This window comes from Labrus bergylta, chromosome 2 (assembly GCF_963930695.1).
Source record: "Labrus bergylta chromosome 2, fLabBer1.1, whole genome shotgun sequence".
Classification (NCBI taxonomy): Eukaryota; Metazoa; Chordata; class Actinopteri; order Labriformes; family Labridae; genus Labrus; species Labrus bergylta.
This window is the reverse complement of record NC_089196.1, coordinates 11871167-11886524: the sequence shown is the minus strand read 5'-3', so window position 1 is coordinate 11886524 and position 15358 is coordinate 11871167. Positions and strand designations below refer to the sequence as shown.

Here is a 15358-nt window from a genome sequence, read left to right as displayed (position 1 = left end):
TCGTGTGAAAATGAAACCTTTGCATTCGAGGTGAATTCCCCAGCTGTTCGCTCATTCCAGGAAACTGATTAAAGAGAACAGACTGAGTGTGTGTCAACGTCTGTGTTCCTGTTAGACCTCTGAAAATCCCTGAAGACGTTTTTCTGTTTTTATCTATACATAGCCTATGCTATGCTAAAGCCAGCTTATACGAGAAGACATGACAACAGAGCTTGTTTGTTTGTTTTATTATGAAGAATATGCATTACAATAGACTCTGGGGGGAAAATATGAATAATGCAGTGGATACATGATGCCCTTTTTTTTTTTTTATTCATGATCAATTCATTTTGAATTCTGTCCACTGAGCTAAAAGCTTAAAAGAGCAATGATTTCTTTCCATAATAAAAACACACTTTAAAGTTGCATAAATGTGGTTTCTAATTTTCAAATTAATGTCACAGCTCTATGTATGTATCCCCCCCCCCTTCATGGCACTGTGATACCACACACTTCTTATTGGAGATCTGTTCACACTGAAACTCAATCTCAGACCAGCGAGATAGAAAAAAAAAAAAGATAAATAATTCTCAATTATTAATTCTTTAGTTTGGCTTGACTCTGAAATGTATTATGGTGAAATAATCGGGTTCAAATGAGAAAGGACTTGAAATGAAAATAACCGTTAAATACTCACAGTCAAAAGGGGAAATGAACCGTTTGAGGCATTCCCACTAAAGCGGACCACCCAGAGCACAGCAAACATCGTATTTATTCTAATATTCACTTCAACCACAGTCAGATCAGAACTAAAACAAGGTATGGTAGTCACACAGGATGTAGATTCAATCACATCAAATAATAAGAATAATTCAGTCTGTTGGTAAAGAAAGGCAACAACAAGGCAAAAGGATTATACTGTAGCTGGTACCACCATCTTTGATTTTTTTCCCCCCCTGAAATGTCCAGGAGCATTTGCTACAAGTAAAAAATAATAATAATACCTGAAATAGAACTGAAGTCACTTTGTAAGGAATGCTAACTAGAAGTGCCGTCACAATTTTAAGACTTAACAAAAGGCTGATATCGTACTGCATCACATTGAAAGGTAAAGAGATGTATGTTTTGGGATGTTTTGGTCGGCCTAGGGGTCTTCACAAATCCCTAAACTATGCCATCAGTGGCTCACAACATCAACAAATTAAAGGAATCACTTGCTTGAAATGAGGAAAGACTCTTAAAAGTTTCTGGACCACGATTACCGTCCAATCATTGGTCTATGATGTGGAGGATCATTTAGCTCTGCTTCAGCCCGAGCAGCTCACGGGGTGTGGGAGGACTTAACTGCCGTGTGTTGTTTTACTGCAGAGGTCCTCTGCCAGGGCTGCCACTGTGATAATCTGGGGGTTTCAGTGGAGGGGGTTGGAGCGACTCGCTCGGCTAGATGAGCTCAACGTAATTGGCTGGGAACATTCCAAAATTGCCGTCTGGTGCGTAGCCTCGCCACCAGCCCTCGTCTATCATCTCGATCCCGGTGATGATATCATCAGGATCGAATGAGACCTCTGTGTCGTCAGCTGAAGAGGAAGAGCGGCAAATTGTTACTGAATGATGTACGTTTACATTCATTACATTATTTTCGAGTTTCCTCAACGCCTCATGAAAGTTAAACAAGACTTTCATTGCTACTCTTATCCAAATGCGTCTGTGCTAAATTCCAATGTTAACCTCTGTATAGCTTGAGTTTCCATTTTATAGGTTGAAAACTATACCTTGGCTATTGGGAGCTATACATTTTGAATGACCTGCCTATGTAGAAACTCACCAGCCTGGTAGTCATATAAGGCTCTGGCACAGATGCCTCTGTCTGCTGTCTCCTCTGCAGTCACCTCGTTGGAGTTATGCTCCTCCACCTGGGGGAGGAGTATTGGTTAAGATGTATTTCAGGATCATTCATATGATACAATGAAAACAGTGATGGCATTTTTCTGATAAAATGAAGAAAACACCCACCTGAGCGGGCTCTTCATGTGCTGCCTCTTGGATGCAGGAGTTAACAGCCGGTGCCTCCACTGAAAAGAGAGATTCATGTCAGAATGAGCGTGTGTTGCCTGAGCTGTCTGTTATCTACCAGCAGGTGGCAGCAGCGGATCCTGGCAGCACATTTTGACTAGTAGGGATAAAAGTGCTTACTACAGCATTTCATTACAAGCAAATGGGAGGGTTTTGGAAGCTGATGCATGAAGGATTAAAACTGAGGCTGGTTGTGTTTAATGAGCCCCACCTGTAGGCTGCTCCGGGGGGGTCACCTCCGGCTCATCATACTCACACCTGGACTGTCCATCATCCACATCAGGCTCTTATCACCCAAAACACAAGCACAGACATGCATGTAGACAGAGGAACACAAAAACAAGTCCACACAGGCGGAAAACCACCACCAACAGCATTCTTTACAAATAACTCAACATGACTGGAAACAGAACGGAAGACTTTTGGTTGAATGATTACAATGAATATGAAGATGATGACACACAAAGATGCAACAATGGAAATGAAGCATGCAGACTGGAGTTAAGTATGAAATATCCTTGTGAAGTGTGTGTATGTGTGTGCAAGCTCACACCTGTGGCGGGGACAGGAGAGGCAGAGCCTGCTGGCACAGGAGAAGCTTGGCGCTGCTGAGGTGAACTGGCTCGCTCAGACTCATACACGGGCTTAGACAGAAAAGGGCTTTGCAGACGCCCTGAGCAGAGACACACATGGAGCCCCCGCAACATGCCAAGATAAAAAAACAAATGGGCGAGAAAGAGAGAGGGAGAAAAAAAAACAACAGAGCAGACATGTTGAGCGGAAGAAGAGAAGACACCATGATGGAGACGCAAAGTTAAGTATGACAATGAAACCACTTGACGGTCTGACGGAGAGTAAAAGCTTTGAATAAGCCAGCGTCTACCACACCTACCGCTACCTGAGAGAGAAGAGGCTGACAGAGCTTTGCACTGATGCAGGAAAGGCAGTTAAGAGTTTTATTAAAGAGGGGTCATGGTGTGTGTGCAGGGGTGATACCTGGCTGGGGGCTGGCAGGGGCAGGGGCAGCAGAGGGGGCGTCTGAGTCACTGGGAGTGATTCCCCTCTCTCGCTGCTTGAACATCTCTCTGGGGTTCATGGCACGCTGAGAGATGACAGAAGCTGCCTCCTGCAGAAAAAGTGAACAGCATGCACAATTACAAACCACAGGTTATAAATAATGTGGGGGCTGAGAAAAGCACTACAGAGCTGAGAAAAGCCCGATATCTGTAAATGATCACAGAGGACGGAAACAGATCATTTAAGAGACAGTTGTGTTACATTTTGCATGAAAGAAGAAGAAGAAGAAGAGAAAAACAAAACTTGTTTGTTTTGTGTGTTTTTGGTTAAGCAAGGAGAGTAGTCTGTCCAGAGGAGAGCTCTGTTGGGAAGGGGAACTCACGTTGGCCTTTTCCACAGATTCACCTCTCCTGATTGCTTTCCTCTGGGCCGTCTGGTCCTCCTCCTGCTCCTCCTGATGATGTCAGTATAAATGTTGGATCTGTTCACATAAGCTACCTTCCTCACTGAAGTGTGCACTACCCAAACTTAAATTCAGCAACTGCTCTGTATGGAAATGACTTCACATAGGGAACCCATTGACTTATTGTGTAAGGCATTGGGGACAGTAAAACACTCACATAGCGTTGTTTCTCCTGCTCTTTACTCACAGACTCCTGCTGCTGCTGGTACTTCCTGTTAAACAAATTACCATTTAGAACACAGAGGAAGTGTCACTTGAAACTTTTCACAGTTGTTGAAAAAAATTGGCCCTGTCCGTGCTTTTTTTTCAGCTAAAACTTACTTTTGCTGATCAATTTCAGTAGCTTTCTCCTTGTCCCTTTTGTCCCTCTGTGCTGCCTCCTTGACCTCTCGGTCTTTCCTCTCCTTCTCCAGCTGCTGGCGCTCCTCGTCTGCCTTGTGGCGCTCCTCTTTGCGACGTTTCTCCTCATCTTTCTGAAAGACAGACAGACCAGCAGGGTCAGTATTTGGGATTATGTACTAAATTATGTATATGTATATGTATATGTATATGTATATGTATATATATGTGTGTGTGTGTGTGTGTGTGTGTGTGTGTGTGTGTGTGTGTGTGTGTGTGTGTGTGTGTGTGTGTGTGTGTGTGTGTGTGTGTATATATATATATTCCAGATTTAAGGATGCAAAAGGCTCGTCCTGCATTCATATATATAGAGTATATGTATCTAGATGTATCTAAGAAAGCTGCAAAGCAATGAGCACCAACTTTCTGGGCGCATCTGTGACAGGTATGGCGGTGAGCCAAGAGTGCAAACAAAGGACAAACACAAACAGATTCTCTGACTGAAGTTAAAGAGAGAGCAATATGTGAAACATTTCAGTGCTTATCCAAACAGAAACGTGCAGAGTTCTTGCAAAAATAAAGTATTTTCGGGAGTGATTTTTTTCAGAGATGTTTGTCGAATTTAGCATACACTTAATGCAGTTTGAGGGTCTTACCTCTGCCTGAGCCCAGAAGTTGTCTTTGTTGGTCTTCCTGATTTCTGACATTGCGTTGGTCTTCTGGTACACTGATCCCTACAAGACAGAGGAGACATATTAATATGAAGACTACAGGTTACACCACAATACTGATCAAACTACCAACAGTGTTTTTATCTAATGTTTTCATTCCAACTACATACTATACAATCGTCACTTCTTAAATTATAACACAAACATAAATATCAGTCATATGAAACCATGTATTTTGTAAAATGATCTATGAATTATGTTACTGATTTGAATAATGAGAGTCATTTAGTACACACCATCAGATATCATACAGGGGTTGATTTCACCCAAGAAGAGAGCAAGACTGACAAAAAGGAAAGAAAAAATAAGTATTCTTTAAATTTAGGTCATTCTGCTCTGGCTCCTTTTTCCAAATATTTCTACTTGTTTTGAAAAACTGTTTTCAGTGTGGAGAAGTGCTGGCTTAATGGAGAGCCCAAAACAAAGAGAAAAAACAAACATTTGAAATGAATCCATGTTTAAGGAGGAGATTAGTGAGCATAGTTAAGATCTAGCCCTCTGTTTATCTGTCTCGCATGAAGCACAAGCAAACACTCTTGCATACCACGGGGCCCTGAGGACCGCTGTCCTGGAAGCGGCTTGGGGCTTCTTTGTGGAAGCTGTAGTTTGCTCCTGAGGCTTTGGCCACCTTCTGTATGATCACTTCAGGTTCCACGTCCTCCTCCGCCCGGGCGTTTATTGTGACATGGGCCCCCTTGAGAGAGCAAGGAATAAAAAGCTCTTTAAATGCTCTGTTGAATGACTTAATGCACACACCACCTCGAGTTTGTTTATATTTGTTTGCTGGTGTGGTGTGAATGACTCTGACTAATCCAACAAAGCTGCATTATTCAAACATTTTCTGCAGCTTGCTGTGCAGTATTTTCTCCTTTGTGTTTCTTTATTTTTAAGCCATCACTTAAATTGAATACAACCCGTAAATAACCTCCCAGAGACAAAATTCAAATGTGTATTTAAAGTAAACTCAGCATGTGAGTGCAGTGTTACCCTAAGAAAATTGGCCATGGAGCTGACATGATTTGCACATATTCCTTTCCGGGCGTCCTTCACTCCTTCACCAGTCTGAAAAACAAATAATAATCTACAAGTTAAAAAGGACAACACCACAAAGAGTACAGACGATTGTAAAAGAGTTCAGTATGGAACACACCCAGTTGATGAGGACATATTTGGGCAGACCAGAGTTTGGATCCTGGACTCGGCAGAAAGCGTACATAATTTTTCCACTGTTCAGCTCCTCAACCAGCTCCTCCAGTCCTCCATCTGATACATAAACATTGTGGAAAATCCAAAATGTTTTCTGTGGTTAGCTGGGTAACTGCAGAATCTTTTTTTCCCCTTACAAATGATGGGGTGAGAAAGCAGAGGCAAGCAATCCTATTGTGCTGATATTCCAGTCCTGCAGCTGTATGCTGACAATGAAATTCCTGCACACATCTGATAATATCGTGTTCAGATTATAAAGATTTAACAGCAAAAATCTACTCAGTCACTCACCCCCCTTTTCTGCCAGGCGGATATCATTACTGTTGCCCTCATAGGTGAACAAAGCCCTGTGGAAAACACGAGAGTTGGAGAATCTAAATACCAGCTGAACAGATCACTCAGACAGACAGAATGGGGATTCAGGGGATGGTGTGTTATTCAACACTAACCAAAACAAGAAGAAACCTTCACCCTTGAGCCCTTTTCCAACATGATACATATTACAGGAGAAGTATTAGAGTGTAAATAAACTAAAGTTTTTCTGCAGTTTTAATCCAATTTTAAATCAGGCCTGTGAGTAACTCTTGCAGTTGTGCCCAGGGAAGAGTTCAGTGTCATTTCCTTGATATTGAATGAAGAATGACCAGCTCTACACGTTCTGATGCCTTTTTTAATAACGGGCCTTTCCTGTCATCATGGAGGTATTTGCTCTTTAAGTTTATAAATACTATCTTAATGATGTCTGGGAAGGACAAACTGTTTTCTTTGTTCAGTAGGTATGGGAAGTTTTCTTTTGTAACCACTAAATATTAACAGAATAGGAGATGATCACTTACCGAGGGGGCTTATATTATATCAGGTTAAGTTGAATGAATAACGACAAGTGTTAAAGTCGATCATTAAATACATTTGTATGCAAATCTATTGATGATGAATCATTTCAGAATTTTGGAAAGATGCCAAAAAAGCACAACACCAGCTGGTTTAAACTTCTACAATAAGCTGATTTTTTTTTTTTTTTTTTAATTGTAGATGAAAGTAAACTGAGTGGACTGTTAGTTGGAAAAAGCAAGGCACTAAAAGATGCAACTCTTATTTGCATTTACTCACAGCAACTCTTACATTAATCAGGAAAATTATTTATTGACCAGACATCATTATTTGGCACAGAGGAGGCCCAATATTGATTGCAAAACAATATCTCAGGCCTTTAGGTTCTTGATAGACGGTCATCATCCACAAAAAACAAGAACATCAAGTCGTTAATCAGGAGTGGATTTACTTGACACTCTCAGATACAGGGAGCTGTGGCGGTTCTAGACCACTTTCACTGAGGGGGCCAAACTGGGGCCAGTTGTTTTGTCAGAGGGGAGCGAAAAAAAGACAAACATGATCGCTTTAAAGAATATATATTATGCCAAATAATAGCGCACATAACCAAAACATAAAATACCATGATTTATATTTGTTTCAGTAACAGTATTTAATACTTTGAGTCCTGTTGTTGAGTCAAATACTGTGTATGTGTTATTAGGGCGGCTCTTCCTTTTGGAGGGGGGGGGCAAGCTCAGTGTTACAGGGGCACTGGCCCCTGTTGGCCCCTGCCTAGAACCGCCCATGACAGGGAGAACTTGCTCACAGTGAAACTAGTCTTTAAATCACTCCCTGGCTGTCATTCTCACAATCAGGCTAGAGGCACGGGTCCCTGTGCAATTACATCTTTGGATTCATTAATTAATAAATGTAGGTCATCATTAAACACGACCAGCTTCAATCAACAGGTTTCATGTATATCTCAGGGCAAGCACAGACGCGTTAAGTAACGCAAAGAGGAAGTTCCTGGATATGACTTTCACATATTTGGTCACATTTAGCACCTGATATCTTACCAGGAAGTAGGTGATAAGACAAAGCAATGCAGGCATTCAATTTCCTTAAGCTCAAGCTGATGAAACGTGCACAGTGTGAGGCCTTTTAATTGGGCAGTGTTTCAAGCTAATTAACAATGTTAGTAGCTGTTGTGTTAGCTCATCTTTAGCCTTGAGACCTGTGGTACATGTGAAAACCTAAAGCCTTCATGTAAACAAACGCTGTGTGTAACTCCAGCAGACGTGGTAAGTACAAGTCCTGCTGTGTTTAACCAGTATATCAAAGGTTGAGTTTATCTGACGTCAGGTTCACATTAACTAACTTGACGGCTGGATCAAAGCTAGCCACCAACACAGCTAAACACCACGCCTGCTGCACAAACACAACATTGTTTTATTACCGCTGCTCCTTACCAGTTGGTGGAGGATTTTTCATCTACCACTTCTTTGAACGCAGCCGTCAATGCAGGGCCATTTTTGCTGAGGTTTACTGCCATCGTTCCGCTGAGTACAGCTAGCCAGCCAGCTATCCGGGATGCGCCCTTCCTACTGGAGGGGTGGCGATGATGCTGCACAGGAAGCCAGCTTCGCTTCAGCTGCGGTATCCTGCATGAGGTCTACTTGCATACCCGGAAGAGCGGAGCTTTTTTTAGTTTTTCTTTATTTTTAAACTCAGGTGTGAATTGGCCACCTTAGCGTCTCAAAATAATAATGAAGATGCACGAAACTATCACTTTAGGAAGGTTATTTTGAAAGAAAGATAGCGCAATGCTAAGATTTCTGTCTGCACCGCAAAAACCTGAAATGAGAGGTCAGTGAATCAAACGCACCATTGAGAGAAGCTGTATAGTAAACTTTTCAAAGGACTTTAGCTTTACTGATCATTACAAATATAACATGTACAGACTAGTATTTCTTTATTTGTTCCAAAACGTCCATAAAAAAAGTGTCTTATTCCAATGTTTTAATATAAGCCCTATACTACTAAGTCATTATCTTGACATGTTGTTTCAGGATAGTTCAATTATTTTGAGATACTAACTTACTATTTTTATTTTGATAAACTGATTTCAAGACCATTTTGTCAAAAGAAAGTAACCCACTTTTTTCTCAAAAGATCATTTTCATGACATGGCTAGATCACATTATCAGGAATGGGCTTCCACAGGTAAGTTTTTTTCTTCAGCGTAAAAAACACAATAAATGACTGCAGACGATGGTAAACCAAAATGAACTTTATTCATATGTTATGACAAGGTCAATAGTTATTTTGTGTAGGCTATGTGAGGACATGTGGGACGTTCATGGTGGCAGTTCAAGCATACATAATCCAGATTTAAGGATGCAAAAGGCTCGTCCTGCATTCAGGAGAAAGCCAGGCTGACATTTTCAACAGAAATATTAGTGCTGTTCAAGCAGCTGTTCTGTGTTTGCTGATGAAATGACTCACCCATTTGGGGGATACAGCCCTGATAGCAAGTTTACAGTGGATGACGATGTTCTTTTTATATATACACAGAATGAGGGTTAAGGCTATCATTTCAGTCAGAGGTGTTAGGCAGATGAATTGTAACGGAATCCCTGATATCTGGCAAATGGCTGTGAGAAGGTTCGCCAGAGTGCAAAGCATGCCAAGCTGCCTATATATAAACTCTATATAGCACACTGGACAAAGGGAGTCAATGTCACATCACTCACATGATGAATTGAGGCTGCATTCAATTGTACAATTGGAAGATACTCAGCTTTCAGATAAATAAATTAGCCAGAAGAACAAACGACGATGCACACAAAGAATGAACTAGAACTATTACACACATCTTTTTCAATTGTGGTGTAGCAGCAAAACAATCACTGCATTGAGAGGATATCACTTCTTAACCTTTTAATTTATATGGTGTTTCAGAGCTTTTTTTTCTCTACAGCTGCTAATAGTGGTGAAATCTATATTTGGTGCCTAAACCATGATGTTAATTCTACAACCAAGCTTCTATAGTTTTCATGCTTTAGTATGGACCTTTCTGGATGAATCCTCTCAATAATGCCTCAATAGCTAAATTGATTCCCCTTTTATAACATCAAATAATTCCCTTTATATTGGCAGCATCAGCACATTATCAGCCAAGATAAATAAAAATAAAAAACAGCGTTTTCTAACTACTTCGGTCACAATGGATCATAAAACTAATAATATCACGTTGTACATTATGACACATCACAATCATGTTTTTGAATTCTGGTGACTTGAATGAAAAGAAAAAGAATGGCCTTAAACTAAAGTTTTTAAAGACACAATGCAAAGGTCACAAAGATTTGCCCCCAGACAAATGGTTTGGCCGTAAATGTGGATTATTAGCCACTAAATGAAATCAAAGTTTGCAAACCTGATAATGAAAATGAATTTAAACATTTTGACAAACTTTTATTTCACCAGATATTTAAAGCAAAGTACACTGAATGTTAATGTATTCATTCAGCTCAAGCAACAAAAAGCACATTTCTTCAAATCACAAGTTTCTTCTAAATGTCTGAGTTCCCATTTTAAGTGACACGAGCTGTAACCAAAGGCCATTTTCATCTAGAGAAGAAGTAGTGTCGTTTGAAAACAGTTGTTCAAAATAAATCAAAAGGTAACAACAGGGAGTGGAGTGAGATAAAAAAAAAAAAAAACATCTCTGTGACAAAATAATAGTACTTAGGACAGTATGAAAATAGAAAATCAGGGCCTAAGCATAAAGAACATCAGGAGTGCTGACCTGTCTTTGATTACTACTTTAACTCCTCAGGGTAGCGCAGGTTTTCTTTTGCATGAACAAACCACTGAAGTAAGATTAGTCTGATTTTTAGTAGGCTGATGATATGAGCCCTGGTCTTTTTTCTCACCATGGTCACTGCGTGTATTTAGGCTGATGATTATGTTAGATACCTGAGTAACTGCACTGATGAGGTGGCACACAGCAGCTGTGTTCATAGCTCCACAACAAGTGACAAGTCAAACAGTAGTATTTTTATGCACTATTACACCAGCTGCAACTGGTTACCGTTATGGGATATGGGAGCAATCACAGCATGTGTGAGAAAAACGGAAATTGACATTCAACCTCTGGAGCAAAACCACTACTCAAGGGCTAGCTAGCTTCTGAAAGCAGATTTGTTGTCGTTGAAACCTTTTAATACTGTCACGTTTGAGATGCAGTGGGAGATAGAGACCAATGATTCTTTACATTTTCACATTGTTTGGGGGTAGAGACAGTATGTGCCAACAGATCTGTTGCTGGTAATGGCACTGCACCATTTTACGTCGAACAGGGAACATTCTGCCTCAATTGCACATTTACCGAAAAAAATAATAACACAGAAAGGCCACTAAATACATGGAAGTACAGTGAGAACAAGACATCCAGTGGGACACAGACAGTACCTCTGAAATGAAGGGAGAACAAACCTCCTAAAGAAATCAAACATTTTGCTTCTGACTAGCAAGACGATATGACTCACTGACAGTGAAAATGATAAATAGCAACTTTATAGTGATAATCACAATAGCAGGAGTAACAGTTTAAAGTCTGAAAGTGGCGGTATGGGCTGTGAAAAGTTTCCGGTATTCCATATGGGAGTGCTTTAAGGAGCCCATCAGGTCCTGCTCAGCAGTTCCATTCATGAAGGACAGCTCATGGTAGCAGCTCAGCACATGGAAAGCCAGGTGGCACTGTACCTCATTGTTAAGCTTCCTCCTCCAAAAGAAAGGACTAGTTTTTCCCCACCCCCACCCCCCCAATCTGTTGCTCATTTGCCTCAAGTTACAAATCAAACGTGTTTCTTTTGTTCTCATTTGTATTTTGATCTCCCCAGTGTTCTCACATTGCATACTTCTGCGTCCAGTCTCTTGCTAATTTGTTGTACCTGTGAAACACAAGCAAATATGGAAAAGGTCAAATAAATGAAACAGAACCTTATTTTCAAAAAAAAAATGAGTCAGTGTGGACAATGAGAAAAGGGGAAAGATGTGGTGAATCACATTAATGTTTCACACTCACTTTTCTCTGTCAGCTTTGTACGTATGGGCGATCTCTGGTACCAGGGGGTCATCCGGGTTTGGATCACAAAGAAGAGAGCAGATAGACAATAATACTGTGGAGGAAGAAATCAAAAAAGTGAAATGAGAGAGTTTTATTGGCTATGGCTTTAAGCAACAAAGGCAAATGTGTTTTTAAAAACCAGCCAGCACAGGAAGTTGGGATTTTACATATTTTAATACAGATCACAGCCTTGAAAAGTGGTATCAACTTAAGACATAATCAAATGTTACTAGGGGCGTAGAAATCTGTGTGTTATCTTTGTATTGTTATGATCCAAATGGATCCCAAGCTCTTCAGATTAAAGTGAAAATATTGATCCTTGTAGCCTGTTAAACATAAAATCCAGTCAGTGTGAGCCATCTTCTTTGTGGTTAGTGAGATGCTCTTGGTAACACAGGCATATTATATTGTATCCATCACAAGCCCCTGTATCTTATCAACACTGTATCATGGCTAACTTCATGATTTTACAAAACATTGTAGTTATTGAGAAATCAGTGTAATATTGTATTATCCCTTACCCTTATATTCAGTCTCAAAGCATGACTTTAGTATCAAGGCTGACAATGACATGGGACTTGAGAGGGAATTGTCAACATCACTTTTTTAACATCATGCAAGCTTGCTTTGTCTGTAATGAACAGGTAGAGAAGTATTCCCACTACATATGGGTAAAGGGTAGGTTCAGGTTCAAGAACAATCTTTACAGTTTAGTATACTTGTCTATGTATGTTGTATTGTGGTATGAAAATTCAAGTTATTATTTTACATATAACTTTTTTTTTTAGCTATAGGGAAGTACAATAAAGACCTGAAGACATTGCATGAGCATGAGACCAAATGAAGGCTAATCCAATCGTAAGGGCCCAAGTGTTGTCCATGCTGAGTCAACAGTCAAAGCTGCCCTCATTAATGAAAATGTCAACACACTTATGCAGCTGGTGCATGGCTTATAAATCTTACCTTTCGATACGGTAAGTGCAGGCGACCATTGTGATCTCAGTATGTCCAGACAAATACTCCCATTGCTGTTGATATTAGGGTGGTAAATTTTGGTTGTAAATGCAACCTGTGACAAAACAGCAAAGAATGTTGAATATGTTTAATACATTCACATGAATTACTTGTTAGTTGAAGTGAGGTCAAATATGTGCTTCATTGCTCACCTTGGGTGGTTTGAATGGGTAGTCTGTCGGGAAGTGGATGGTGAGGAAAAACACTCCACTCTGATATGGGCTGTCGCTCTAAATATAAAATGTGTATAGTTTTTAGACAGAAGCTTCATGATTTTGTTGCTCAGTTCAATCATATTTAAATTGTCTTAAGATACAGTTTCACTTACCGGACCCATTATAGTTGCCTGCCAATGAAACACTGTGAATAAAGATTAATAAGGAATTTAGAAAAAACGTTTGGTCCCCAACTCTGGATGCACACTGAAACGCTGAACTGATGTAATAACATACCGTACATAATAAGGCAATAGGGCACAATTAAGTTCAGGTAAGGTTGACATATAAAGCACATTTTCAACAACTCACAATCATCTCCCACCGGTCCAGCAGAGCACTGAGCAGGTGGGTCCCTCTGCAGGTCAGACAGTTCCTAAAGGAAAGAAAGGCAAATAATGAAAACTTATTGTCGACTTTGCAAAAGTAAAAAGAATTACATTTTTAAATCAGATTCGAAGTGTGGTTGTTTTATATTTGTTTATGTTGGGCACATGTGGACACAAGAACATATTTTGTGCTTTAGTCCCAACACAAGAGCAACGTTTCAAAGATAACGGATGATTTATATTTAGTTCAGAAAACCTTCCATTTATCCAAAGGGATTCGAGGAACAGGGACTCGCCTCTTTGGTACTTAACTAAAACTTAATCCATATGATGTCTGACTTAATGTAAAAAAAAAATTGCTTACTTGATTTTTCAAGAACAAACCACAAATCTCAGTAAGGATGCAATATTTAATGGCAGCCAAGTTCGCAGTAGATGCTAAAATGTGAAAGGTGCTTTTAGGACAGACGACTTCATTAACATTTTAGTCATCACCTCACTTTAGCCAACAGATGTTGACCACATAACACAACTACATATATAACAGAATATTTCCAACCTACATAAGCAAGGCGGAGGCTTAAAGGACATTGTTTTTCAACAGAACCACGTTACATACACACGTTGTGACATTGAGCAAAGACACCAAAACAACAGATGGTGAAATTTAAATTAAGCACATTATTTAACATGTCCTGAAAGGCAGCGTATCTATTCTGTTATATAAATACACACCGTGGCCTGCTCCAGTGCCCCATTTACCAATCCATATATGGCAACACCGACACTAGGGTTCAATTTTGGCAACCAGCAAGCAGCTGTCATTCAGAGACCAGACAAATCATCAGCTTTACTATTGACGACCAACCACAAGGAAACAAGAGAACTGACAAGCTGCGAAATTAAGAAAAAAAGCCGAGATGTCAATCCGTAAAAAACAAAGTTATCTTAACGCAGAGAAATGTCCTTTTTTTAGCCATCTTAACTCAAGTACTCATAAGATCCAAAGTGTCGAAAATGAAATATAAAGCCACAATCACAACATAACACTCAGAAACACTGGCCTGGTTTGAGTGGTTATTGATAGAAGCGTTACTGTAGCAATGCACCAACTGAGCCACCAGCTCGTCTTTGTCTGTGAATTATTGTTTAAAGGAGAACAACAAAACACACAAGTTATGCTAAGCCGAGCTAAAGACAATGTAACAGGGCGGTGTAACATTCACGGAACATCCCGCATTCAGTAACATGAGTATACAACGAGGCATAGAGAGCAACATAAAATAAATACACACTCACCTTCTGAATTCTTTTCAACGCCATTGCATCAATGGCTAAGCTAGGTAGCCTGTCAGCTAACAGTTAGCTCTTTACACATACAATTTGGCTTCTGTGGCCGCGTACTTACAAATCCCAAGCTACTTATAAGCAGGAAATAACGTCAAACATATATAAGACTATGAGCTTTTAATTACTGCAATAACCTACAGGAGAAACTGTGTGTTAAATGTCGATATTACAATGACTAGCGTTACATTAACGGAGATATTTGCTCTCTACTCTCATCGCTACTCCTCTTCGTGCCTGGCAAACAGTTGCGGTTCGTATCGCGAGATTTAGTTATTTCAAACCGCGAGTGACAAGCACAGCGTCCATTGTTGTAGTTCAATATACACATTTCCTATTTGGGCCTTTTTTTTTGACATGCTCTAATTCTCATAATAAAAATTCCAGAAATTTCGGTTATAATTGCTGATAATTTGTATTAGTATGTTTTTTTTAACGTCATGTGACATCTTTCTTTTAGTTCAAATGACAATTTTATCAAGATTTTTCACATTTACGCCAATAAAGCTTTCTGACTTGAATTACAGTGCTTTAAACCAAAACTCAATATTACCTGATATTCAAACATCTGCATTAAATATGGTTTCTGCAGTGTTTTACCTTTTGTTTGCCACTTTAGCTGAAATGTGTCTTTTGTATGTCACAGGTATCTTGATTTAATTACAGGCTTATTATTGATGAGGATATTTATTAAAAAA

General features: G+C 39.8%; 2 protein-coding genes across 8 annotated transcripts; both read right to left on the bottom strand.

Moving 5' to 3' along the window:
• Nucleotides 1-211: 211 nt before the first annotated feature.
• On the bottom strand, nucleotides 212-8248 carry dbnlb (drebrin-like b). Of its 7 annotated transcripts, XM_020657580.2 has the most exons (15): nucleotides 8091-8248; nucleotides 6100-6155; nucleotides 5753-5865; nucleotides 5590-5664; nucleotides 5147-5296; nucleotides 4528-4605; nucleotides 3854-4005; nucleotides 3690-3744; nucleotides 3452-3523; nucleotides 3049-3178; nucleotides 2606-2725; nucleotides 2264-2338; nucleotides 1993-2051; nucleotides 1805-1892; nucleotides 212-1556 (listed from the first exon to the last, which is right to left on the bottom strand). In XM_020657580.2, the coding sequence occupies exons 1-15, from the start codon at nucleotides 8171-8173 to the stop codon at nucleotides 1420-1422; spliced, it is 1443 nt and encodes a 480-aa protein (XP_020513236.1). In that variant the 5' UTR covers nucleotides 8174-8248; the 3' UTR covers nucleotides 212-1419. The 7 variants fall into 7 exon arrangements, with proteins under 7 accessions (XP_020513236.1, XP_065820840.1, XP_020513261.1 ...); XM_065964768.1 differs by lacking the exon at nucleotides 2264-2338; XM_020657605.2 differs by lacking the exon at nucleotides 2606-2725.
• A 643-nt stretch (nucleotides 8249-8891) lies between these two features.
• Nucleotides 8892-14915, bottom strand: ube2d4 (ubiquitin-conjugating enzyme E2D 4 (putative)). Its single transcript, XM_020657520.3, has 7 exons — nucleotides 14613-14915; nucleotides 13297-13360; nucleotides 13098-13129; nucleotides 12922-12999; nucleotides 12719-12824; nucleotides 11714-11807; nucleotides 8892-11579 (listed from the first exon to the last, which is right to left on the bottom strand). The coding sequence occupies exons 1-7, from the start codon at nucleotides 14634-14636 to the stop codon at nucleotides 11534-11536; spliced, it is 444 nt and encodes a 147-aa protein (XP_020513176.1). The 5' UTR covers nucleotides 14637-14915; the 3' UTR covers nucleotides 8892-11533.
• Between the last annotated feature and the right edge of the window lie 443 nt (nucleotides 14916-15358).

Excerpts from the sequence above, each read along its gene's own strand:
- dbnlb (XM_020657580.2), bottom strand. The coding sequence starts at position 8,173 with ATGGCAGTAAACCTCAGCAAAAATGGCCCTGCATTGACGGCTGCGTTC. Across the intron at positions 5,665-5,752 it reads AATATGTCCTCATCAACTGG|ACTGGTGAAGGAGTGAAGGA; the intron begins GTGTGTTCCATA and ends TTTGTTTTTCAG. Across the intron at positions 3,745-3,853 it reads ACTGAAATTGATCAGCAAAA|GAAGTACCAGCAGCAGCAGG; the intron begins GTAAGTTTTAGC and ends TTTGTTTAACAG.
- ube2d4 (XM_020657520.3), bottom strand. The coding sequence starts at position 14,636 with ATGGCGTTGAAAAGAATTCAGAAG. Across the intron at positions 13,361-14,612 it reads CGTTGAAAAGAATTCAGAAG|GAACTGTCTGACCTGCAGAG; the intron begins GTGAGTGTGTAT and ends TCTTTCCTTTAG. Across the intron at positions 11,808-12,718 it reads TGCACTTACCGTATCGAAAG|TATTATTGTCTATCTGCTCT; the intron begins GTAAGATTTATA and ends CTTCCTCCACAG.